Source organism: Seriola dumerili, unplaced genomic scaffold (genome assembly GCF_002260705.1).
Source record: "Seriola dumerili isolate Sdu_G_001 unplaced genomic scaffold, Sdu_1.0 BDQW01000187.1, whole genome shotgun sequence".
NCBI lineage: Eukaryota > Metazoa > Chordata > Actinopteri > Carangiformes > Carangidae > Seriola > Seriola dumerili.
Window position 1 is genome coordinate 681,085 of NW_019174442.1, and position 26,902 is coordinate 707,986.

Sequence of the window (26,902 nt, forward strand, 5' to 3'; positions counted from 1 at the left end):
GGCTCTAGACAGGGCTTTTCATGTTTTTACGTATGCTGAAGGCCATCATAGATGCTCTTACACACTTGGAGAGGGAGGGGTGAGGGGAGGGGCGTTGAGCTGGTTGCAATCTGCAACCTCACTGCCAGACGTCACTAAATCCTACATCCTACATCGTGGTCCTCTAAATCGGTTAAATGAATCAGCACCAGCGCAGATGTTTCACATAGAGTTCAACTTTGGTTGTCTTTCGCAAACAGCCATCATAGCTTGTTAGCTGTTCACTTCTGTTTAACCCGTTGTGTTGGAGTAAAAACTGCTACTCAAAAGAAAATAATTATTTGCAGACAGTTATGAAAATCAATCAATGGTAAAAAAAATGGTTTTAATAAACTGTGTGAAGTTATTGTCCCATTAACAACCGAGCTGCGCTAAAGCGCTTAGTTGATGACGTTAGCAAGCTTGTTAGCTTTACTTCCCCTTGTCAATAAGTTTTTATTGAATGAAATGGTGGAATTGGGAAAAGAAAGATTGCAGGGGAAGTAAGAGAGAAGCTTTGGAAGCAGGGAACAGTTAGTTCACCAGCTACAGCAGTTCACAAACTAGCCCCTGTTAGGTAGTCACTGCATGCGTCACCAGTCTTCCAGCTCCTATGTCATGCAGGCAAGTGAATGTCACTTTGTGGTCTTCATGATAACTAATCCTTGCACATAATCCTGGACCAGATTCAGTTTTCTACGGGTCAAGAGACTTGCTCTGTCAATGTTCGGTATTTAATTTCAAACAAACACAGTAACAACACAAACAGAGACTCATCTTTTATACTACTTCCAGTTTTTTCTCTTTATCTCACATACACACACACACACACACACACACACACACACTCCACAGAAATCATCAGAGCCGGAGCCTGGCTCCCTGGAGGTTCCTTTAATGGAGGCCTTGTTTTTGGTGTATGGCCTCCTGTACAGATCAATTAGACCACCAGAGATCTTCATTGCATCCTAAATTAACTAAATACATAAATACATTTGGCCTGGATTGAGCCCCATGGTAGACATTACGTACAGCAATGCCATCTAGAGACTTTAATTAGCACAACACACACTCATACATACACACACTCACATTTCCATCATTAGGTCTCATTAACTAGCAAAACCCTATCCATGTTTTACCGGCCTGGTGCTCATGGGGACCAATCAGATTACATTACTTTCCATGTTTGGGAAATCGCCATTCATGCATCTATCTATCTATCTATCTATCTATCTATCTATCTATCTATCTATCTATCTATCTATCTATCTAGGGAAAGTAGTGTGTAATCACAGCAATGTACTATGTATACATATGTATCAAACATTTCCTTTTAAAAAACATAACATAACATAACATAACCACTAATTACTTAAAAATGACCTTGCAGTTGGTCTCTTCAGAAAGGTAGGATGTGTTGTTTAAGTATTGAATTACACTAGATCGTGCAGGGTTACAGGGTGATACATTTGTAAACTTTGTGCCTGAGCAAGGTCAGACATGGACCGAAACATTGCAAATGATTAAAGTCACCATGCGGGCATCGTCTCTGTGCAGGTTTTTCTTTCGCTGTTCTCTTTAAGCCATTTCTCTCTAAGTAAGACCGCTACCTCCAGAATGTGACTCTATCACTGTCCCTTCCCAGTCGGCTGCAGTGCGTCACCACAGACAGTTGTTGCTCTGGATGCTTTAGCAGCCCTGCAGTAATGAAATCTGAGCACTTGTTATGGCAGGATGACCTCACCTCAAACACCCAACCTGCTGCAGCTAAGTGAGGATGATGTCTGTCGTGGTTGTATGGTTGTTGAGTTAGAGTACTCTAAAGTTTATTTCCTGATATATTAAGAGTTTGTCCAGTTTTTCTCATGGATGTGCTGTATACGTGTACTGAGAAAGACTGATGGCAACAGTATAGATTCTTAGTGTGACATTTTTAAATCTGAGATATTTCTAAAGTTCTGTATAATGAGTTTAAGAATTGTAACCGACCCAGGTGGGACTCGAACCCACAATCCCCAGCTCCGGAGGCTGATACCTTATCCATTAGGCCACTGGGTCTGTGATGGAAATCATGTTAATCCCAAATAATTCATTCAGTCATCTTGGTAGATCTGAAGCTAGGAAAACAATTTGTAGAGATCACAGCTTAAACTGATAGAAATGTTTTAAAGGCAGTTGCTTTTTCCCCCAAAATCATTTTTAAACATCTGTTTGAATTCACCTCCAATCACTGAATTGATTTTAAGATACAGCAATACAAAACAAAGGATAGAGGAACACGTGTGAGTCAGAGAGGGAATAATGAATCCAGAAAAATTATTACAATAATTTGTTTTATCTGTTTGACTCATACCTGTGAACACACACTTTCCCCATTTGTGTTTTCTGTCTTCAGCATTCTCACTCTCTCTTTCTCTCTCTGACACACACACATCACCCAGGGAGCTCCACTGATATTGTGAGGGAGAGCTAACTCGGTCAGATCATACTGTGTCGTTGTGCGACATCCATCATATCCATCAACACCTGCACTACCCAGACTCCCGATTTACCCTTCAGATATAATTTTTCATGACCACCTTTTTCTGAATTTGATTTCTTAGATGCAGGAGTTACATGATTCAGTACAGTATGCAGTCTGTCAACAATGTCAAACTTTATTCTACATCAGATGCTCCCATTATATAGTAGATAACCTGATTTTATTTTGGATGGATTTGATTTTACCTTGTAGCATAGGATATACATTATTATTATTATAACATTTTATTCTACTTGCTAATCACAGTGTTGATCTAAACATTATATTGTTTTTAACTTGCTTCTTCAAATAACTTAGTACATATCACATTATAAAGATACAGTGATAACTAAAAATAATGATCTAATATAAAAATAGAATGTAAAATACTTAAATAATTGTTGTCTGAGTCTGAATCTTGGTGTGACTTCAAAGAGATGCTGGTAATTACTCATCACTTCCCCATATAAATATCAGCCTATTTATTCTTAATTGGGTTGACAGTGATTCTCTCTACAACATTTATTAATATCATCCACATTTAACCATATTATCAAGTGAAAGTCAAGTAAACATCACTGTTTGAAATTTATATGGTCTTTGTATTCAGGCCTCTTCTTATAATCATGTCATCATAATTTATTTAAAATTACCTTAATATTATGGAATTCAAAATACTGTTACAAGAGGTTTAGATTAATACATTTAATTAACTGTAATCGAATAGATTTATATGATTTAAAGGCAAATCCCATGATTTCATGTGTTTAGTTGTTTGTTTCCAACATCCTGCGTAATCCAAGCCAAGAACTGAGGCTGTTCTAAAAGCAAGGGGAGGCCCCACCCAGCATTAATATGGTGTTCCTAATAAAGTGTTTGGTGAGTTTATATAATATAACATATTATTTTTAGGTGCAGTGACCTCAGACCATAGCCAGAATATAATATTGTTGCCAAAACTAAATCATTCATTTAAAGTATACAAATGTGACTAAGATGATGTATTCCTCTGAACATGCGCAGTGTCCGATCTAATAAACAAATTCTTTCCTCCACCCCTGGCAGGAGAAGATGAGGGAGGTGGAGCAGAAGAGATATGGGGAGTAAGGAAAGAGTGACTGTGGAGCATCTAGATGAAAGGCAGCCAATCAGCTCTGTCCTGCCCTGCTCCTCGCCGCTGATTGGCTGACTCGTGAACAAAAAGGGTGTCGGGACAGCAAAGATGTCCGCGCTCTTTTGAAAACCTGCTGTAGCCAAATCCGCAGTTTGGCTGCTGGTCCGAGTTGTTTATATGTTGCCGCCGGTGGAGGCACCTACAAAGGAAAGACAAGGACTCCGCGACAAGAGCCAGACTATTCCTTATTATCAGGTTAGCGGCCAAATTGTCTCAAATTCAAAGCTAGCTGACGCTAACGTTAGCTTGCGTGCTAATCGTGCCGGAGAAATCAACGGTACTCAATGCGTATATAGCGTTAGCATGCCAATGCTAACCTGCCAAACACATAACAACTGTCAACATCTTTATTTATTTTACCCACAGCGTCATATTCACTGTCAAATGCTGAGCTTTGTTTTAGCCTGATCTTAAAGTTGAGGATCTGCTAGCATGTAGTTGCTAGCAGAGTCAACAATAGCACGTAAAAGTTGATAGAAATAATATCAATACTGCAAATTGTTGTTTAGTGAATTACATGTGGTTTTGTACCGTGGCTTCTGACGGTTCTAACAATGTCATGCAATGTGAGGAATGCAGCTAATTTATTGCCTGGTGTGGGGCTGTTTCATGCTGGCTAACCTAGTGTTATGGAAGTAGAGAAATTATTCAGACAACAACTGCTCAAAATGTTTAAAGTTTAAATGCATGTGTATAAGGCTGTAAGTAGCAGCTATTCTCATTACCAGTTAATCTGCCAATTATTTTCTGTCCTTCACAGCCATTAATCACATTGGAGAATCTTGAATCAGAACTATTAACTGAGCATCAAAATAGTAACTGATTAATTTTCTGTTGAGCAACTAATTTCTTCACTTCTACATTTGTTTGTTTTGAAGGGGATCACCCCTTCACTCCTCTCTGACATTTAAATTGAGCTTCTTTTAAAAGTTTCAGTTTTACTCTCCTCTGATTCTTTTTGTTGTAGCTTGGCTCAGGGCCACACATATTATTCCCATCTAGTAAAGTTTGAATATGTTAAGATAGATCCGGCTTGGTATAGTTATGTCTCAAGAGTCCTACCTCTTTTCTGTCCTCCTCTTTGCTCTCCTGTCGCACTCTAAATGATCTCATCTACATGCACAACAGTGAAATGTCTGGTAGAATACATTAAACTCATCAGATTGTGTTGTGACCAGTGAATGGAAAAAAAACTCACTTATTTGCAAACTTTTTTTCCTTATTCTTCCCAGAAATAATGCTGATATCTGTAACTCATGTCGGAAGTCGTGTATGAAGAGACAGCCACGATGATCGCCGCAGGGGATTTGCAGTCGTTTGTCCCGTTTGGCCGCGAGCACTGCAGGAACCATCCAAATGCCTTCAACCTGCAACTCAGAGAGCTCCAGCCTGCCTCAGAGCTCTGGTCGTCAGATGGTGCCGCCGGCCTGGTGGGGTCCCTGCAGGAAGTCAGTCTGCAGGAGAGAGAGAGGGTGAGATTGCATGGCTTTTACATAATGATACAAATATTCCAGCTATACAAGCACTTCTGTCCAAAGAGGATAAAAGCAATTGTAGTGCATAAAGAAACAAATAGATATTACAAAAAAGTAAAATTGAACTTGATTTAGTTCTCTATTAGATGTGTTATTGCCTTAAAATATTTGTCCAGCTTTGCACAAATTGAGTCATTTAGTACCAAACTTTGTTGCATCACTGGTGTATTTTTGATTTCACTCCTTGTTGTGCTGACCAATGGATGTTTTTGATTGGCAGGAATGCTGGCAGCTTAGGAAAGGCTGCATGGGAGTCAAGGAGGAGGATGTAGAGTTCGAAGAGGAGCTCTACACAGCAGGAAATGTGGTCATTTGGAGCCAGGGCAGTCGGACCCAAGCCTCCAATGTATACAAGGCCTTCACTGTCGACAGCCCAGTGCAGCAGGTCAGTTACTGAACCCTGTTTTCAGATTCAAGCTAAATCCAATGCCATTCTAGTGTCTGAAGATGGATCTGAGTGAGCATAATAAGAATTGTTTTCTTGTGTCATATCATGCGGTCTTTTTCGGGCAAAACATTTTAAGCAGTCTTTTATTGTTCACAGGCCTTATGGTGTAACTTTGCTGTTCCTCAGAACAAGAAAGATGGTACAGTATTATTAAAGATTTCAAAAGCAAATATTGTTTCGAGTTATCTTTTGATTTATGTTTTAGTTCTGTTGCGTTTCATAAAGAAAATGCACTGTCTTTAATGTTGTTTTGCAGAGGAAGAAGTGGAGCAAACAGTATGTATCCTCCAGAGTAGCTGTGTCAATGTTCACACTGTGACCGGGAAAGATTTCATCTCACCACTACCCTTCCAGGTGAGGGAAACTGGTAACCTTTTATTTCACAGGATATGAGTCAAGACGAGGAGAGAAACTCAGAAAGCATCTGTTAGGTTTCAGCTTCCCGGAATCATTAACCTTTCTCCTCTCCTCTCTTTGGTTTCCTTTGGTGTAACTCACCACTGGCCACCCAGTTTTAATGAACATGTTGGTGATATATGCAGATTATGTACATGATGTTAAAGGGTTTCTGCATATTAAACGTGTTTTAACTTGCATGATGCTGCTGCTTTCTGGGGCCACGAAATAGTGAAGTTGGAGCATCAACAACCACTTCTGTTGATGTTGGCTACATTTCCTGTTTATGAAGGACTGAATTCCTAAATGATTATCCATTTTAGAAAAGGCAGAAGAGTCATAGTCATATTGTTTGACATGCAAATTTTCTAGCTGTGTCTCATTTACATATATGCTGGATGTTTTTAGTGTTAATTTATTAAATAAAATTGAAAGATTAAAGATGATTGCCGTCATAATTATGCAATAATATGTAATAAATGTGTCTCTCTTGTCCAACCTATCGTCTCCTCCAGGTCTCAGATGTCTGGGCGACCAAGTTTGGACTTTTGTTGGAACGAAAAAACACAGCAGCTGACGCACAACTCGCCCCCCCCAGGTACGCACTTACTCTGCACGCCAACACACATGGCAAAGATGCAGGCAAACAGATCTAAGCTCAAAATTTGATCACGTGTGTCTACATTAAAGACAGCCTTGTAGTCACACACTCATGTATGCACACACCATTGTGATCTGGTTGTTTACTGAGGCACTGAGCTCTTTTTCTCCTACAGGGAACCTCTGCCCACATTGTTCAGCATGCTGCATCCTCTAGACGAGATTGCACCAGTAGTCTGTAAGCCCTCAGGTTTGACACGCACACAATTACAAATGCTTTCCGTCTCTTTCCCCACGAATGAGTAATCTATGTGTGTGTGTTTTCCAGGCCTTTTTGAAGGCTCCCGTGTGCAGTATGCGTCTGACTCCACCATGAAGATAGTTTTCAGCTGCTGTCAGCCCTCTATAGTTGTCTCGTATGACACTGTACAGGGAATACACTCTGTCTGGGCCCTGCGCAAGGTCACACATGATGTAAGTGATCACACACACACACACACACACACACACAGTCTACCTGTCCCTAAACTCTTACCTCCATCAGGAGCGTTCTACAGTCCTGCGGTGTCCAGCGGAGCCAGTCGGCACACCGCTGGGTCTGATAGCTTCAGGCTTCCTGACCTCTCACCTCCGTAATATCTCCCGCCTGGACTCCCCTGGTGGGAGTGGGCCAGCCGGGCTCGCTTCTGGTACTGGAACAAGGTAATGAAAGTGTATACGCATAGAGCTGCAATTATGGTTTGATTTGTTGCTAATATTGACCCTCTGTGGCCCCCTGGCTGTTGTCTGACCCATGACCTTGGTTTTCTGCTTCTAGCTGTCCTGTTGGCACCGGCTCTCCTCTCCACTACAGCGCTCTGCACAGCCACCAGAGCAGGATCATGACGTCCTCACCAGGAATACACTCCCGTGTTCATTCCCCTAGTATATCCAACATGGCTGCTCTCAGGTGAGTTTGATTTCAAAGTGAAGAGACACATTTTTTAAAAAAGAAACAATTGAGAGAACATGTGCAGTATGTGAGACCAGTGGACAGTTGAAGATGCAGATCCAGCTGCTAACTGAACTTTCAAGCCTGATGAAGAATAATGACATTACATATAAAAGCTAAATAAGTCCTTACTAGCACAACTGGTAAGATCAGCAAGGATGCAGAATTCAGAGTAATTTTGTAAATCTACTTTGTTCAGTCTTTTGCCAGCTGCACACATTTGCTTCATCTCCTCCTGCAGTTGTTAGAAATGCACCTACCTACCACCTGTTTAATATCTGCTCATTGAAACATTGCTCCTCAACACCACTAGTGGTCAAAAACTCTACTGTACACTATTCTCTCTTGTGCCATCCCTTCTATCTCAGCCGCGCCCACTCCCCGGGCATGGCGGCTCCATCCTTTTCAGGTGCGGCTCGTTTCAACACGTCTTTCCACAGCCCGTCCTCCAGGGGACACCATGGCTTGTTACCCTCCCCTAACAGCACGGTCAATGAGACGATGCTGGTGCCAGAGATGGAACCCATCGTACCCGACCTCTGCATGGAGCAGCTGTGGAGTGAGACGGTCACCGCTGGCTGTCACAGGTAATAACCAGGACTGGACCTTACTGAAAACAGATGCAGAGTGTGTATTGGCCCATGATACATTTATATGAGTGATGGGCAATTATTGAGAGTGAATAATTGATAGTTTTTTATTTTAATGTGATTTCAACTTTGTGTTCTGGCAAGTTCAGTAATGTAAGCCTACGTTGTTTTCAGAAATCCCCTGTTGTGTTATGTAAGATAATTTTCTTTAAAATTTTGCACTTTTAATTTAATCTTAGTACATTTGTAATTATGTACTCCTAATTTCTATCACATCATCATCGAAGCTCTTGATCTTGTTGTAGCTCAAAAGATAATTTCCGAATCCTTAGTTTTTTAAAGAAATATTTTTATTGTATTGTTTTTTTTTTTTCCTCTTGTTTTTACACATGAATCTTCACTTGTTTGCATTTGTAGGGAGATGAGCAGCCAAGCGTCTAAAGTATTCCTGACCTCTGACGTCTGTGAAAACCGCTACCTCTGTTTCCTGGTGGAGTCTCATCAACAGCTCAGGTCACCAAACATACACAGTGTATTCTTACACAATGCCTTTTTGAAATAGACACTAGCATGCACATGCTAAATATTATGGAATCAAGGTGCCCATAAAAAGAAGTCTGAAAAAGTTATTTAAATCTAAGGTTCTGCAGAGCGGTTGAACAGCTACTGAACAATACTTATGGAAACAATGATCGCTAAAATACGTACAACACTGGACAAACCACTTAAATTACAAATAGAGACGTCATTGCAAAATCCGATGGTCACTATTTTAACGTCTTTTTCATTGTCTCTACAGATGTGTGAAGTTTATTGAGAGCAACGACACATCTCAGCTCATCTTCGCCTCTGTCACATCCATCAATGCTAAAGATGCAGAACCTCTGCAGGTACATTGAACTGAAGGATAGTAACACTTAAGTTTCCTAATCAATAACCACACAGTCATCTACTTTATTCAGTAAGTAAATTATTAAGAAGAAGAAGAAGAATAAACAGCGACGGTCATTGAGGTTTTATTGATGGCAAAAGTTGGTGCTTCATTTGAAAAAAAACACAAATGAAAGTGTTGATATGAGACTAATGATCATCTCATATCCCTGCAAATAGTTGTTAGTGTGGTATTTCTGTTTCTTTGACGCTGCCGCCACTGCAAACTGTGATAAATGATAATAGAAATATTCAGTATGTGGGGCCTGATTCAGAAAACAATGCAGCTCTGAACGTTTACAAACAGACTCCTCTGCTTTCATTCTGTCTGTGTATTTGTGATATCTTTATAGTTGGCTGTATTGCTGGTCTGGGCTGTAGCATCAGCATATTTATTTAACGTCAAATTGTAGTGTGGGAAGTCATGAACATTATGTAGGAGGCCTTACTGTATCCTCTTTAATGCAAGCGGATGTTTATGACTTCCATAAGATATAATTAGGTCTTTAGTTGTTCCCATTACCTACAGAAACCAGTGTGTGTATTTTTAGCTGAGCTAAGTCTCTGCCTCAGAGGAGTTGAACATCATCATCGTTAGATTCATTAATGAAGATCTATGAGAATTGCTGTGAAACACAGAAAATATAGGTTAAAATTAGGGCAGCACAATTAATCGAAATCGCAATATGGACAAGTGCAATATCCAAATCGCAGGAGCTGCAATTTTTTTTTTTTTTTGTCGCATTGTTAGTACCAAAAGCGTTGTGGTGCTGCGAGATGCACCAACCTAAAAATCATATTCTCCAGATGTCAAATACCCAGAAAAAATCCCATCATCATCATCATATTTAGATTTTTTTTTTTTTTTTTTTGTGAAAATGAAAATGGCCACTCAAACTGAAATGGCATATCACAATATATCTGCCAAAATAATCACAGTATGATTTGTTTTGCATATCGTTCAGCTTCAGCCCTAATTGAATGTAGATCAAGTAGGTTCATTTATTATATGTACTTTTCATTCATACGGAGAAATCACAGAATGTTACGTCACGAAAACTGGTCTTAAAGTCCTGGAAATCAATTTGCCAAAAATGTGAATGAACCTTGCTGAAAATCTTTGGGTTTTGGGCTGGTGGTCAGACAAAACAAGCGATTTAGATATGTTGACTTGATTTTTCCCACACTTTATAGACCAAATGATTAATCAACTAATTGAGAAAATAATAGGGAGATTAACCAGTAATGAAAATAACTGTCATTAACAGCCCTCAACATGTTTCTAAACTTTGGTCCTCAGAATATAGATGCCATGCTGGTTCTGGAGGCCTGTGGCAGTCTGGTTCTCTACACAGGAGTCACCAGGGTGAGGACGGACTCCAACCTGTTGATACAACAACAATTAATGGAGGTTTCTGGTTGTAAAAGTGTTATTACTGGGTGTTGAAGTCATACGATCGCTTTCTTGCTGTTCCTCTAGGTCAGTAAGGTGTTTGTCCCCGGACTCCTGTCGCCCACCTTCAGCCTGACCAACCACCTCCCTCACGTCAGCATGCAGGCGGAAAACATTAGCACGCCAGCTAACACTGGTAGTAGATACCTTCCAAGACTGGATGAGGTACTGCTATGTGTTGAAAACATATTGTTCATATTGTTCACATAGATAGATTTAATAATTAGATTTTGGTATTTTTTGTAATAATGTATTTTTTCAGGTTATCTTTCCCTCTGTGCATTATGCCTCATATTATCTGCACACTGCACACACTTTTCATTGTTGAAAATATCAGTTTCCCTTCTTGCTGTTGTCTGAGAAACAATTTCCACAGAGAAAGATAATCTGTCACAGTAAACATGGAGGCCTGATTTGGTTTCCTGTTTTATAATTATTCCATTCTGCTGCTTGAAGGAAATAACCTCTCAGACACATTATACCTTTGCTTTATCTCTCCTCCTTCTCCTCTGTCCTCCAGGCTGTGATGCCTTCACCGGTGTGTGAGCTGAGGGGTCCAAACATTAAACACCATGAAGCGTCATTTTTGGAAGATTACAGCTTCCAACAAGCCATGCCCTACATCCATGCCTTGCGGGACCCCGTCTGCAACAGGGTCACTCTGGTAGGGGTGTGTCCGTGTGTGTGTGTGTGTGTGTGTGTGTGTGTGTGTGTGTGTGTGTGTGTGTGTGTGTTTTTTTTCAAGAAGACAAATCAAATGGCTTGTGACCTTTAGTCAAAAGGTTTGTGCTACTGTATATCAGAAAACTTCTTGTTTTCTTCCAATTTCTTTCTGACTTAACTGGACTTAATGTTGACAGATTTCGCTCAAAGCTGTCCACCAGAATAACATAATAACTATGATTTTGATCAATCATTGAATTATGCTTTGTTTTATATCTGCAGTGGTTTTAATTGCTGATTGAAGTGAAGTCTGGAAGTTTTCAGTTGATAGTAGTTATGTGTCAGCACTCATTAAAGTTTGCTGGTTGATCCCACACTTGTCCTTATGGACAAGATGTAGTGTGATTTTAGGGAGCTGCTGTTCTGATACACACTGCAGAAATTAAAAGGAAAATCATACTAGAAATGGATGAGTCAGTCTGGACACTGGTTGTTAATATCGCTCACTGGATTTGTCAAAGCGCAGGCTACTCTGTGTGTTGTCAGATCAAAGGTTTATTTACTCATCAGTGGTTCTCTAATCGGTTCAGCTGTGCAATGAAATGATGACGAGAACGGGGCCGACCGAACTGGAGGAAATATGACATTAAAGTAACAAGATGTCGTGTTCGGGTCTTCCTCTATAAATCAACTATTCTAAAATAATTTAAATAATAATTATTTGGAATCTTAAAAAAACGAGAGCTGCTCCTTCAGTTAAAAATGTTATTCAGAAATTTCTCTAGGATGTTTATTGTGAGGTGACATGTTGCAAAACCTGTAAATGTTTGCAGGTGTATACCAGACTTCAGTGCTCAGAAATTCGGATGCGATTCTTTTAGCTGCAGTACGTTATAAATTGTGATAATTCAGGTTTTAGATGTGGAACATTTTTGTGTCAAGTCTATAGTGTAAAACCCCATTTCATGCAAATTTCATGTTGAGTATGCCAACTGCCTTTTTCCAGATATGCTAGATTTTTTTTTTATTACTTTTTGTCAGTAGAACAAGGCCAGGGTTAATGTCATTAGTAACACATGTGCTTTTCATCCTATGACAAATCAAAATGTCTGCTCCTGTCGGCTGATTCTAGATTTATAGTATAGGATTTACCGTAGATAATGTATTGTCAAAGAGACTCTCAGCACTCAGCTCTGCTTATTGTCGTTGATCCAGTTATATTGCACTGATATGAAACTGAACTGAACTGTATAAATTAAATTTATGTACAATCTCTTTCTCTGTCTAGGAACTAAATAGTGGCACAATGCTGAGGATCTCTATCCCAGAGATTGCTACCTCAGAGCTGGGTGAGAAACACGCACACACACACACACACACACACACACACACACACACACACACACACACAAACGTTTGTACTGTAGCCATACAAGTACACGAACATAACACGCAGACACACGCACACACCTGTAAGATGGATCCAGAAATATACAGAGACCATTCATATTGCGACATTGCGTCACTGCTGTTGGTCAGTAATGCTTTCTGTTGTTAAAATGTGTACTTTTTTTAAATGAGACCACACACACACACACACACACACACACACACACACACACACACACACACACAGGGCTGAGTCAGAGCAGTTAAGTCCTGGAAATTAGGTTTGAGAGCTGCCCTATGTTGTTACGCAGTGACGTATAATCTTGATGTATTGAGGATGCCATTACAAGGCAGACACACACGCACACACACACACACACACACACCACTGATAATGATTAAACCACTACATCAGAGAAGTTTCAATGTGTTGCCTTTTAATAGGTTTAAAATTAACCCTTTAAGACATGTAAATAATTAACTACTGGGAGAATAAGAGTGGAATGTAAGGAGCTACTCACATGGGAAATATTATAATGTGGGTAATGCATGGGAACCTCTGCATGCGGTGTACCACATCATCATTCTTGTTACGGTATCTGCCAGTGAAGCTTCTTTTGACCCAGACTATAATTCTGTAAAGTTTAGTTTTTCCATGCCAGACATTCTGTCATGTAACAGATACCTGCTTTTGATTGTTTGTTGGTGGTAGAAAAGTTCATCCAGCTGGTTAAATGGAAAACTTTAAAATTATGCTACTGCAGCTGCTGGGACTTAAATGCAAAAACTAGTTAATGACCAAGTACTTAATAATTAATATACATGACACTGCCAAATTTTACTTTCTAACCAATTAAAGAGGTCACCTGCTACATCTTTTCTTTTGGGTTGTTTACCCTCTAATGGGTCCCTGGATCAGTTCAAATATCAACATCTGCTCTGACTATGAACTTTGAATGAATGAATTAAGTTTCTTAATCACATCCAGCTTTTGTTAAAGCTCACCTTTTTTAAAAACAAAAAATTATTTATCTTTTTAAAGCCTTCCTGTGTGAATGCGACTGTCTGCTTTGTGTGTACCTGCCTTTGTGTCTTTGCCATGCATTGCTCCCCATTATTTAGTAATCGATCCTACAGACGAGGCTTTCTCACTCTAATGAAATGGCATTTATCCTCCTCTTCCCTGACCTTTCCCTCTCTGGATGTCCAATTAAGATAGCCTGGTGACGTTGATTAGGAATCTGATTGGTCAGAGTTGTTAGGAGAAACAGTAACACTAATTACTGTCATAGTGGTGGTTCTTTTTCAATTTCCTCTTTTGTTTTCCGATCTTAAGTAGAAGAGGCTGTTTAAACTGAATTAAGTTTTATTTTTCAAGTGCTGTTCATCCTCTTCTCTTACAAAGCCCTGGTCCATCAGAATCCCATAATGTTCCTTTTTAAAGTAATAGGAATAAGAACTTGGGACTTCAACAAAACCATTAACACTTGTTTTTTTCCCCCCAATATCTACGTCCTTTCCCACTGCCTTTTTAAATTTCTTGTATTTCTCCATTGTCACCTTTTCTATTCCTGTTCTCCTTGAATTCATTTCAGTGAGGAAATGCCTTCAGGCCATTCGTTTAATTCTGCCCAAGGAAGCTGCCATGAAGGTTTGTGGAATTGATGGTTAATTCTGGAAACAGTGCAAAAAGACACCACATCAGGCTGAATGAATACTTCTTTAGACACCTGCGGACAAACTGATGCTGGCTTGGCCATTCTCTATCATATGTCAGTAATACCATGCAGGCATAGTTGTTTTCTAAGTGACCTGCACATATTGAACATGTTACGGTGTGCAGAGAGACTAAGAGAACCAGTGGTACAGTGCAGCCAGATGTTCAGTCTGCTATGTAAAGTAACCATTATACCAGGCCTGAATTATTATGTTCTTGTTTTATTTAAAATGACATACATCTAAATTGATATATTTGCTGTTATAATACATATAATGTTTGTGGTAATTGAGAAACTCTTTTTGCATTTAATTTTCAAGTCAAGTAAAAAATTCTATTTTGAAAACTGTTCATGTTATCATGCAGGTTTTGGTGAAGTGGTATAACATCTACAACGCCCCTGGGGGTCCCAGTGCCCATGCAGAGTGGAACCTGTTTGTCACCTGTTTCATGACACTGATGGGTTACAACACTGAGCGCCTGACTTGGACAAGAAACGTAAGTCATCTGTAGAAGTCTTTTGTGTTCGAAACCTGTAAAACCTTGTTTTAGCTTTGATCACTAATTCACGTGTCGTGACCTTGCCCTCTGTGCCCCCCCCCCCTTTCCGCAGCTGCATTTTGAAGTGCCTCTCTCTCCAGTGATTGCAGCCAAGAAGGCTCGTCCCTCTGATGGAGGCTCTGATGAGGTGTGTGACTGAAGTATGATCTGTTGTGATGTTTGTGGCACAATTAGCACTACTTTGATGTTTACTTGTAGATTTGAAATCTCTAAAGGATATTACACCTTTGTGGGAAAGACTGGACTGTGCACCACCTTGAAAAGTAAAGCTTTTCTTCATTCCTTCATTTGTCAATATCTCAACTACTGTAACACATTTTTCAGCTCGTCAGAAAGTTTCTAGGTTTTGAAGAAATATTAACACATTTTGTGGCTAAAGGAGTTCCCTGACGTTAGAAGAGAGCCTGAAACATTTAACAAAGCTATTGAATAAAAAAATTTAAATAAACAGAGACAAATCTAGCAGCCATTTTCATGTGGCATGGAAAGTCAGTTAGAGAAATCATTTTGCTCTCTGTAATTTCCTGTGGGTGAGAAAATAAATGAATAATAATAAAGTACTATAATAAGACTTTAAGGGTGTTTCTGAAATAGCAGTGACATAACAGAGAAAATAACCTGTAGTCTTTCTTAAAGTCCTAAACACACACACATATTCGCTCTTTTCATGTCTCCATGACAGCGACAGTCGGGGCCGGAGGCATTATGCTTTCAGGTTATCTGTCCGTCTGTATGTCCTATTCTCATGAATGCGATATCTCAGTGATGCCTTGAGGGAATATCTTCAGATTTGGCAAAAACATTTGCTTGGACTTCACCATCAAGGATGACCTGCTTAGAACTTGGTGGTCAAAGGTCACGGTGACCTCACAAAACACCTTATTTGGCGTGTTTGTGTTTGATTATGGCACAATTAAACGCAAATGTCTGAGAGGGAAAAAATTATGAAGTGATGACATTTTATATCCAAATGGTCAAAGGTCAACTTCACTGTGACATCATTATGTTCCGCAAAAACACTTCTGGCTATTATTCAGCGCTGTAATTAAGGGGGGGAGAGATTGTGAACTTATTTCCTGCATCTGTGCTTGTTGGCGGAGGCATACATCCGCGAGGTGGTATCTCTGTTTGACATTTGACATGTCATGTTTTTCTCTGATGAGAACACAGACAATCGGCTGGAGGCTCAGGCTGTGCTCTCTGTGTATGCGTCTGCATGAGTCAGTTAAAAGCACACTGTTGACTCTGTCAGCCCATGACCTCTGAGCTCTGTGTTCCACATGGTTCACCCTTGAACTTACGCTACAATACATACAGTGTATAAGATTCTTTGAAATGTCTGCATGTTCTGAAACTGGTGAGAGAGCTAACTCACCTTCATGCTGGCTTTTAACTCCTCTCTCTGTAGGACTGGGACTACTTGTTGGGGTCTCATTACCACCGTCAGATGAATTTCCAACCTGCCTGCGGTCCATTGGACTCCAGTGGCTCCAACAATACTCTCACCACAGAAACTGAGGGCCTGTCTTCTGTATGTATCTCAGTCTGGGCGGAGCTGTTTGGTGCATGTTGTTTGGTTTGATTTGATTTGTTTGTTCTGCAAAGTTTGGTTAGCTCATGATGGATATGATGCAATTTGTTTGGTAAGACTTGATGTTGTGTAGTTTCAGCTGCATCTTTCTTGATGCATGTTTTCATCCACCCTTCCTCCTCCTTATCTCCTCCCCCTCCTCATGTTGTTGCATAGAGTAATTATCTTGCCTCCTGGTGGTTTGTCATGCTGACAGGTGTTTCTGTTATTTTGTCCAACCCCTTTTATATGAATGAAAGTCAAAAGACTAAATGTATCCTAGTTGAATCAACCCCTCTGTTAAACAATTTGAACAAAATTAGAACATTATAACCTTCTTGAAAGTAGGTTTTATTGCTACACTGTTGTATCAGACTGCATTCATTTTAGGTAGGTAGGTAACAAAACTGAGTGTATATATCCACGCGTTTGTGTTTATAAAATACAAAAAAATGTAATGCATCAAATACGGTTACAAATTGCTGTGAGGCTAATCTTTAGTATATTTATCCACCAATCTGTGTCAGTAGAACATCACCTTCTGCAAGTTGCAGTGTGTGGGAACTAGTTAGTAAGTGACGGTGTGGAGTGGAAATCAATAGTGATCAGTAAAACAACCAAAACTGCTGTAAACAAGACTGAACCTACATTTTACATCAGCGGAGGAAAATATGATCCAGTTTAAAATCAATACAATGATAATGGGGTACTGGAGCTCATCTGACAGAGCTGTGGGGGTACATCATACAAAAAGGTTGGAAATCACAGGTCTAAATAATCGATATAGAAAAAGTAATTTACAAATTTACCGCTACATCATACAGAGACAGTATCTCCCATCACTACTTCTGTACACTGATCTTTGCCTTGTATTCCCTTCATCATCTTTTCTTCCTTTGTCATAGGTGTCGTCTCCCGCCAGTTCATCTCTGAAGTTGGACAGCTCAGCTCCTCTTTTCCCCCACATTCCTGCACTTTTCTACGTTCTCCATCTGCTCTATCAGGAGCTGCAGCTGGACGAGCTGCAGAGAGCAAGAGCCTCGTCACTGGTCTGCCTGCTGCAGCAGCTGGCCAGGTAACCGCTGCTCTGTGTGTTTGTGTGTGTGTTTTAGCTGCTTGGAGGAAAGTAAATAGCTTATGGCAAGTGCAGTGTTTGTACTGTGCTGTACAAATTGATAATGGGATTAAAGGGATGCTCACATAACACTGAATGAATATGAAATGGCAAAAAAAAGCAAGAACTGTTGCTTTAATACATAAAGGTTACAAAACAGAGAAGAGACCTGTGACATTTATCACAACAAAGAAAACCTGGTCTACTTTTCCCAACCACCAACTACGTTGAACTCTTACCATGAGAAGAAAAGGTGAACAGATGGTTCATTGTTTTCAGTGGAAAGCTTGTTTGTAATCAAGGCTCTTTAGTGGTGTGTATTTAGAAATAAACTTGAACAGGTTGTCAAGTGACCGCTGTGATTGGTGGCAATGACATTAACAGAATAGGTGGAGTGGGAGAGTGAAGCGCTCTACAGAGTAATTGGCCTGTGTTGGTTAGTATGTGGGCTGTTGTGAAGTATGGTGCAATTTATTACACTCTGTCTGCTTTATCAGACTTTATGGTGATCCTGAATGTATTATTAGATATTGTTTGGGAGTGATTACATTTTTTAAACCTTTTTTATCTCAAAATATTTTTGAAAGAAACTGGTTTTAATTCTTGCCAGACATCCTATTATTACAGTTTTTGAAAAATAAATCTCATGTAACAGATTTCAAAGCAGTAATATAAAACTATACACAGAGAATATCAGGTTCTCATGCAAATATACAGTGATGTGACCACCACAAAATGCAGCCTCCACATATAGTGTCCCATTGCTTTGCTTGTAACAAAAGTATATTTCCTGTCATAAAATTCCTTGTACAGGGAAGGTTATAGAAATAGTTACAAGAAAACTGAATATTATGACTTTTTTTTTTTTTTTTTTTTACATTCAATTCAGTTGCAATAAAACTATTTGTCCCTGTCATTGCACTTGTATGCAGCAGCTTGCCACTCAGATCAATAGATATGCAATAGTAAAAGGCCAGAAAAATTCTGTTAATCACAAAACAATCAAAAGCTACAAGCTTTAAAACAATATGTTGAATTGGTAAGAAATACATAAATAAATAAACAAATAACCATAAATATGTGTATATGTGTATATAAAGAAACACAACGTAACTGGATCATACAAAAGTATAAAAGGGAATTGAGGAGGCTGAATGCAGTAGGGATACAAGATTTAGGTTGACAATTAGTTTTACAGGAATACATGTGAGGTCCTGCATCAGTTTTACACAGTTGAATAACTGTACACACATGAACTATTTCACATACATACACACACATCTGAAGATTGTGTGGAAGTCGGGGCTTGGTACCAGGATTAAAAGCTATTGATTATCTGACATAAGCAGAGTGCTAATGACTCACAGCTGTTAATTACTCTGGGTATGTGTGTAATTGCTGCTCAAAACCAAGTTAAATGCCATAGATGCTCTTTGAGAATGTAGAGCCATTTTTAGATTTGATTCAAGGTCCTCCAGGTTTCAGAATGTGATGTGTTCATGTACATGGAGTCATTGCTGTAGAGGAATAATAATATATATTGTTTTGTTTTTATTTGCAGAGACCTCCAGCTGGATGAATACGTGGATCTGTACTGGAGAGACTACCCTTCATTAATTAGTGGCTTCACTGAGAGCTGCCTCATAGACCAGGGTAAGACCTGTTTAATAGTTTAATAATTGCATCAAGTCAGGAAACAGACAAGACATGTTGTAGTGGCACAGATAAGGCTGGATGGTCTGCTGCTGATAAAGGCCGGCTCTAGGGTTCCTTTGTACGTCCAGGATTTCTTGCACTACAACTCTTAAACAGTGAATATACACAAGTTGTGGACAAGTGGACGCAACAGGACAGGCACCTAAAACGTAATCAGTCAGTACTGGTGAAGTTCCACCTGTAACCACTTTCTTATCTACACCTGTCAAAAATACAGAATATCACCAGCCTCATCCTTTAAGCTGAATCAACAGTTTCAACTTTATTTATTTATATAATTTACTGTCTCCCTCTGTCATCTCCTTCCTCCTTTGCTTCCTTCTTTCCTCCCTCACTCTCTTTCTTCAAAATCCGTATCGTTTTCCTTCCTCCATCTTTCTTTGTTTTCACTTCCACCCCAACTTCTGTGTTCCTTACACACTCTGTCATCGCTCTCCTCTCCTTTTGTCCTTCTCCATCCCCTCACCCTCTCATCTTTTTCTCCCTCATCCTCACGTGTCCATCGTCAGCTCTGATTGGACAGATGCAGCGTCCCTCCTTCCTGAGGGCAGAGCCTCCCTGTGTGTTCAGCTGGCTCAGTAGCTGTCTGAGAGGAGAAGAGGTCCCGCCCATCCCTTACCTGCCCGGCATCTGTCAGAGGACCAGGCTGCTGGTTCTGGTACGACCAAAGCACCTCTTTGTTTTCTAAGATTAAGCACTTGAACTAAAGTCACTCTTGTGAATTTGCTATTGTTGTTTCTGTCACTTAATCTTGACCAACCAAACCCTTCAAATGTGCAAACGCACAAACTGGAACAGATTATCTTGATATTCAAGGGGAAAATTATCAAAATTATGATACTGAAGTTCCTAAAACTGGGTTATATTCTGTCATTTGTTGCTGGTATTTATGCTTCATCTACTTGTAAACAGTAGAGGCAGACTGAAATCATCTATATAGTAAATCTTAATGACATTGTCCATCTTGCCTTCTTTTCCAGGTTTTTGAGACAAAATCTCACGTAAATTTAAACACAGATTTGATCACACCAGATTACACCAGAATATATCAGGGTTTTATCAAGCAATTTCATGGAAAATTAGCTGTTTTTAAATCATGGTAATTTGTACAAAACAAAAGAAAACAGGACTTACTTTCCACTTCACCCATAACACACAAACATCTTTAAACCGGCACGTCAATCAATCAATGTATTTTAATAATTTTACAAGACACAAAGAGTGGGGAATTTCAGCTGTAATTGAAAGGTTAAATTAAAAATTTCACAGTAGCGATGATGATTTTTGTAAGAGCAGATTTGATTTGTCAGAATTGATGCAGTATTTAGGGGGTCGTGCTGATGTCTGCCTCTTAACGTTTAAGAGTTTGTGTTGGTCTTTGTAAAGTCAATTTTCCACCTGCTCCCAGGCTTTCTGCTGTGTGTATGTGTGTGTGTGTGTGTGTGTGTGTGTGTGTTTGTATGAGATAGATAGTGAGGGTAAAGAGTTCAGCTTTGATTGAGACATGGTCAGATAATCTGTTTGTGCAGCATGTCTGTGATTCTTTTTCTGAACATAAAGAGCAAGTACGTCATGGTGTGGTTAGAGTAGTGCACATTCATGTGTGTGTGCGGGGCTGATGGACTCAACCTTTTGTTTATAAATGAAGGAAGGACACTTGAAAACAATTCTTATTTCTCACCTCCTACTGTCTCCTCAAATATGATGACGGAGGTGACGACTTGGCCCCAGTTTGTGTATGTGTAGTGACAAATACTCCAGGCACAGAGGTGAATGTGAATTTATTGTCAATTGACCAGTGATGTTTTGGTCAATGGCATGATAAAATTTTTTTAATCTGCTTCCCAAATTGCAACTCTACAGGATGTTACCATGGAAACCAAGGCTAACTAGGGGAAAGGCGACTAACATTTTACGCTTTTTAGGCTTAAAATAAGTTGGTCTCTGTTTTTGTGAAACTGTATGTTGGATTAGACTAATTTAAAAGCAGCTTCTTCTACCATAAATCAGGTATGTAAATGATTACAACAGCACCTAAAATTACACTTAAAATAGTCAGCACCAGAGACAGGCATTAGTCCGTGTGGAGGGACGGCATCAGTATCTGTATTTGCAGTTGCTGTTGCTGTAAATCGTTTTGCCTATAGGTGGCGCAGGTTGCACTGGCCAGCAGGTCTGACCCTGCAGACACTGCAGCTTGCAGTTGGATAATGCTGCCTTCATATCAACAACACTGTTCTTGAAGGCGGAGTACTGGACAGCCTGAAACAAACAGACGGGGCCTCTACAGCCTTTTTACTCTCTTCTGTGTGAACGTGTGCTGTTTGTGCATGCTTTTGGTTACTCTTGGATCTAGACTTTGTTTTGACCCTCATACACTTTGCAGGTTTATAGTGTGATGGATGTAATATTTGCCAGGGTCTGCAGTAGAAGAGTAATGCTATTATAGTAGAAATGGCTTATGAGCTAACCCTGTGGTTCGCCTTGCTTTAATTCTAAATGCCTGAGTTAGTGCGTGTGTCCATATAGTGTTTTTCTCTGGCTGAGGAGTGTTGGGAAGGGCACTTGGGAATGCTTCATCCCAGCGCTGCATGTGGGTTTTGTTTCTATGACAACAATATCTTCACAACTTATCACCACCACATCTATGATGTATGTATGATAGACTAGCATTGCCACTTTGCTTTTTATTACTATTTGTTTGACATTGTTAATGGTACAGTGATAAAAGCACAACACTCGCTGTCCGGCCGATCTGCTCCCACACATGGGCTCCTCTGTCTTTGTTGTGATAGTTTCAGTCTCACATGTCATACAGCTTTTCCAGAACGAGCTTCTTCTCCATTTCCCGCCCCATCTGATTGGTTGCCTGAAAGGGAGCTACACTGACAACACTAGCGCCTTTCTCTATAAATTCTGAGATTTTCAACTAGAAGCACCCGGAGCACGGCCGCACAAAAAAGGCGGAGTGCTCAGAAAAATAGATCCTTTGTGCAGCACCTTTCTCCAGGTGGCCACATGCAGCTACATGTGATCTCACTGCTTTGGGAACAGTTGAAAGAAAGAAGCTCTTGCTCTGGAAAAAAAACACTATACAGACACATACCCTTAAACATTTTCTTCCTTGCAGCCAGTATCTTCAGTCCCATTCTTCAGATTCCACTTTTTCATTGCACCAATGTGTCTTGATTTCATCATCTCCAAAGTATAGACAGAAAAAAACAGAAGAGACCCTGCTTATTTAGTGTTCAACCTGCATTATACAAGAGTATTGATCACATTAGATCATCGCAGTTCACACAAGAGCTGAAACTGTGGTGACGTATAATCTTAAAGGTTTTTTTCATTCACCGGATATTTGAGTTCCAAAAACCTTCATGTTAAGAATTCGAGGTTTTGACTCTTTACAAATGATTCCTTCTTCTTATCTTTCCTCTTTGTGTTTGTTTGTGTGTTCCTCTTGTTTCTCAGAGTTACGCTCTGTACATCGCTGGAGATGAAAATGCTACGTCAACAGACGTGTCAAAGTACCTGGTCAAGCTCTCTGCAGGTCTGTTTGTGCATGTGTGTTTTGTGACCAGCTTCAAAGATCATTTTACTCCTCTTTGTATCCTGGGACTGTGTGTGTGTGTGTGTTTCTGACTGAACCCTTTGTGTGTGTGTGTGTGTGTGTGTGTGTGAACATTTATTGACAAGCTCTTATTACCTGCCAGTCGCATAGTTCTCTGCTTCAGGGACCAGTAACACAGAAAGAAAGACGTGTGACGCAGGTTTGTGTGTCACCTGATTTCTGCTATTTGTTTTTGCTTGGACAAAAATCTCTGAGGTGACAGCAGTCGCTGCAGGTCTTGGATCAGCCTTTTCCCCCACTGACTCAGAATTGGATTTTAACTTTGTGGGTGGTCTTAGAGCATCCAGAGCAATTTATTTATTTTTTTTTTCTAGCTCTATGTTGGTACTTTGGAACAAAACCAAACAACAACAGATGTCATCCCACATAAACACAGTCCTCCACTCATCAGGAACAAAATGTCACCTTCATTTAACCTCTAGATTTTACCACCCATTCTGTTTGGTGACAAATTGTAACGACCAATCAGTGGGTAGCTTTGAAAATGCTGGAATACAGTCGAGAGTTCAATAAGATGAGCATTAAGAGAGCTTATTATTGAACCTGTTGACCTCTTTGGTCTGCTGTTGCCCTCTGTCACTCCCTTTTCTCTCTCTCATCCTCATCTCTCCCAGGCCAGAGGTCCTGTGACAGCGAACCGCACTACAGAAGGTAATTCAGCTAAACGTAGTTACGTACAATAAGAGTTTTGAAATTCATAGTAAAATGGCTATAAATCACAGCCTTGAAATTTTTTTTTATGCTTGGTAATTAAAAAAAGAAAAGAAAAGAAAAACGAAAAAAGGAGCATGCAACCTTTTAATAACTCAAAAATCAAATTGCAGAAAAATAAGTTTTGAGGCAGTATGCTTGAGCACGTTGAAATAGAATTGAGAAGTTATTTATAAAAAGGTGTTAAAGTTCTACATTTACTTCTGATTATTCCATATATATTCCTTTTTTTTGCCTTATATTACATTAAATCAGGAATAATTTATCTTACTAATGTTAATGTGTATATATTTTAGACAGAGCAGTGTGAAGGTCAAGTTTTCCAGTGAGAGTCTGGCTGAGCAGCTGGTGGTCTGGCTCACCTCAGAAGGTAAGACAAGCAGGTCTTTTCTATACAATAGAAGGTTTGCTGAAGCCTCATCCTCTTTACAGGATTTAAAGTATACAACAATGATTTAAGAGTAGTGTAAAGCATTTCCATACAAAACAAAAACAGTGGTTTTAAAGGCTTAAGTGCCTCATTGAACAAAACTAAAATTTCTTGAAATAAGAAGCTTTGTTACCTGTTATGGTGAGTTTGTTGGTAAGCTCAGATGAGGCAGCCTGTAAATTAAGCCACAGCATCTTGTGCAAATACTCATCACTCTCATTTCATTGGTTTAGGTTTCACCCTGAAGGACCTGGAGTCAGTCCCGTTTGGCGTGGCTTTGCCCATCCGGGAGGCCATCTACCGCTGCCGGGAGCAGCCGTGTTCTGATTGGTCTGAGGAGGTCTGTATGCTGATTGGGAGACAGGATTTGACCAAACAAGCCCACAAGATGACCCTGGCCAAGAGCAAAGCTGTGAGTGTGAAATAAATTAAAAACCAGAGCCTTTTTTTTACTTTTCATTAAGAGTTAGATTAGGAGACACTGTTTCATCTCAGCTGTCTATAAAACTATAAATCTTATCATGGACGATATCATGATATTTTATTGCAACTGACCTTGTATTGCTCCGCCCTGGTGAAGGATTTCTGTCCAAACCTTTATCCCCCAGGTGTTTGCAATTATAACATTTGTGAACGCAATGTAAGATATATTGCAGGGATTTGTGCAATTTGCAGAGGGCTTGCAGCTCAGCCCAGTCCTCGCAAGATTCAAAAAAGTGCCAAATTCATTGTAGATTTATCCTCCCATTGTTTCCCCTCAAATGAATACACATTCATCTTTGGAGTAAATCTTAAAATCAGAGAGGTTGTTGAGATGAAATATGAGTCACTGAAAACTGTCCACAGTTTTGTCTAAAGGTGTAGAGCTATTGTTGTGTGTATGTAAATATGTGTATCAATATGTGTTTGTGTGTGTGTCTCTCTAGTCTGTCAGTTCAGGTCTGTCCTTGGAGCCTCAAGCGACCACAGAAGCAGATGAGGAGGAAGACGGGATGTCGGACATAATTCAAGAGGTAACAGACTCAGTAAACCTCTTCTTTTGCCATATTAGTCTGTCTCCACTCAATAGATCATGTTCTCTTACCTTTGTTAGTTATCCAGAGAAGTGGCTTTCAGGACTTATACTTATTTACTTATGTCTTATATGTCAACTATTTATCCGTTACTTTTAGCTAACAATATAATGTTTCAGTTGTCCATTTCATCCGCCGTTACTTAGTTTAGCTAACTGTTAATACTACACACAAAACTACAGTTCAGGTGTTTATTTCTGTTCTTTTTCATATTAGCATATTAGCTACACCATGGCAACTGCAGTACCCGCTGGTGTACAAGTACCTCTGGTTGGAAATCACTGATCTAGAGAAGTCTAGCTGTTAATACCAGGATGTTGCCTGTTATAAATACAGTCTGATTGTTTTTTTTTTAAAGGCTCTTTCAGGTAAACCATGCCTCCATTTATAACTTGAGACGCAGCCATTAATTGAAGCTGTTTGAATTTATGGTTTTCATGCCCTCTCTCCTCTCCAGGTCACAGGGCTGATCTGGAGTCAGGATCTGAGGGTCCAGGAGGTCAGAAGGCTCCTGCAGAGTTCCAGACCCGTCCGAGTCAGTGTTGTCCAGCTACCGGAGGTTTCAGACCACGAGTACATAGAGGAGAAGGAGAACAAGTGAGTGTAATGTATGTGTGTCCTGACTGTCTCTGGTCTCAGAACAGAGATGCACATGGACAGCAACACTGCGGTTTCATGGGATATAAACAGAATGTGTTTTTCTGTCCACTGGTGCCTTTCTTCTCATTCTTTTGAGATTTTTTTTTTTTCTTTTGTACTGTTTCAAATCGCTCTGTGTTTCTCAACAATGTTCTTCTGCTGACTTTTCTATTTTCACTGTTTTCCTTTGTTTGTCTCATGCTCTGACCTCCCTTTGTCTCTGGCTGCTGTAATCCAGGATTTATATAAATTACATATTTCTTTCTGACTCAGAGTCTGTAATTTTTCCTTAGTTTTAATCCCCTGCACTCTTTTTTTTTTTTTAAATCCCCCAGACTCCTGCAGTTGTGTCAAAGGACCATGGCTCTACCAGTTGGCCGAGGTCTCTTCACTCTCTTCTCCTATCACCCTGTACCGACTGAACCTTTACCTGTCCCCAAACTCAACCTGACGGGTAATGTGATAATGTTGAAATGGGAACATGCTCACCTGTGTCTATGCATTGGCTGACTGTTTTTCCAGACAGGAAGACTGAGAACATTTTGATGAATTCCCAGGGTAGCTCAAGTTATATTAGGGAGGTGATAACCTAATAAGAATACAAGCACAGTGAGTTTTGTAGTTCACGCAGTGCAATGAAGTTTATATATTCCCCCTAAGTTGTATTTTATTTGTTCAACCAGGACTTTTACAATAGAGACCTGTCCAAAATGGCAATGCAAGATAAGTGTCATATAGTTGCATGAGGTCACACATCATTAATTTACAACAATCACATGTAACACAACAAAAGAAAACAAAAAAGGACCTTGGATACATGAGAGATAAAACCTTACTGTTTGAAACAAAGGCATTTCCCATGAAACATTTTTTGAATGTGATGTTATAATGTCTGATACGAAGGCTGCGTATATGTATATATGTATATATTCTGAGAACTTTGGTTTCTTTTAACAGAAAAAAAGTATTATTTATGTTCAGAGTTTGTGTACTTCTTTATTTCTAGATTTTACTCTTTATTTCTCTTGT

At 39.7% G+C, this 26,902-nt stretch overlaps 1 protein-coding gene and 1 non-coding gene across 2 annotated transcripts in view; one reads left to right on the plus strand and one right to left on the minus strand.

The window, feature by feature from the left end:
* Window positions 1-2,006: 2,006 nt before the first annotated feature.
* trnar-ccg lies at window positions 2,007-2,079 on the minus strand. The gene has a single exon. It is a non-coding gene; the product is annotated as a tRNA-Arg (tRNA).
* Window positions 2,080-3,788: 1,709 nt separating this feature from the next.
* Window positions 3,789-26,902, plus strand: part of anapc1 (anaphase promoting complex subunit 1) — a 49,818-nt gene continuing 26,704 nt past the window's right edge. Inside the window, exons 1-31 of the mRNA XM_022752936.1 lie at window positions 3,789-3,911; window positions 4,949-5,188; window positions 5,472-5,636; window positions 5,796-5,838; window positions 5,956-6,053; window positions 6,611-6,693; window positions 6,872-6,933; window positions 7,024-7,169; window positions 7,240-7,397; window positions 7,513-7,644; window positions 8,055-8,273; window positions 8,694-8,789; window positions 9,076-9,166; window positions 10,507-10,572; window positions 10,687-10,824; window positions 11,180-11,323; window positions 12,611-12,671; window positions 14,307-14,362; window positions 14,795-14,926; window positions 15,042-15,116; window positions 16,398-16,520; window positions 17,465-17,634; window positions 19,235-19,326; window positions 19,899-20,047; window positions 22,861-22,939; window positions 23,635-23,671; window positions 24,028-24,101; window positions 24,395-24,573; window positions 25,088-25,174; window positions 25,692-25,831; window positions 26,209-26,327. Of these exons, the coding sequence (XP_022608657.1) occupies window positions 4,973-5,188; window positions 5,472-5,636; window positions 5,796-5,838; window positions 5,956-6,053; window positions 6,611-6,693; window positions 6,872-6,933; window positions 7,024-7,169; window positions 7,240-7,397; window positions 7,513-7,644; window positions 8,055-8,273; window positions 8,694-8,789; window positions 9,076-9,166; window positions 10,507-10,572; window positions 10,687-10,824; window positions 11,180-11,323; window positions 12,611-12,671; window positions 14,307-14,362; window positions 14,795-14,926; window positions 15,042-15,116; window positions 16,398-16,520; window positions 17,465-17,634; window positions 19,235-19,326; window positions 19,899-20,047; window positions 22,861-22,939; window positions 23,635-23,671; window positions 24,028-24,101; window positions 24,395-24,573; window positions 25,088-25,174; window positions 25,692-25,831; window positions 26,209-26,327 (3,430 nt within the window). The 5' untranslated portion in view covers window positions 3,789-3,911; window positions 4,949-4,972. The remainder of the gene's footprint in view (window positions 3,912-4,948; window positions 5,189-5,471; window positions 5,637-5,795; window positions 5,839-5,955; window positions 6,054-6,610; window positions 6,694-6,871; window positions 6,934-7,023; window positions 7,170-7,239; window positions 7,398-7,512; window positions 7,645-8,054; window positions 8,274-8,693; window positions 8,790-9,075; window positions 9,167-10,506; window positions 10,573-10,686; window positions 10,825-11,179; window positions 11,324-12,610; window positions 12,672-14,306; window positions 14,363-14,794; window positions 14,927-15,041; window positions 15,117-16,397; window positions 16,521-17,464; window positions 17,635-19,234; window positions 19,327-19,898; window positions 20,048-22,860; window positions 22,940-23,634; window positions 23,672-24,027; window positions 24,102-24,394; window positions 24,574-25,087; window positions 25,175-25,691; window positions 25,832-26,208; window positions 26,328-26,902) is intronic.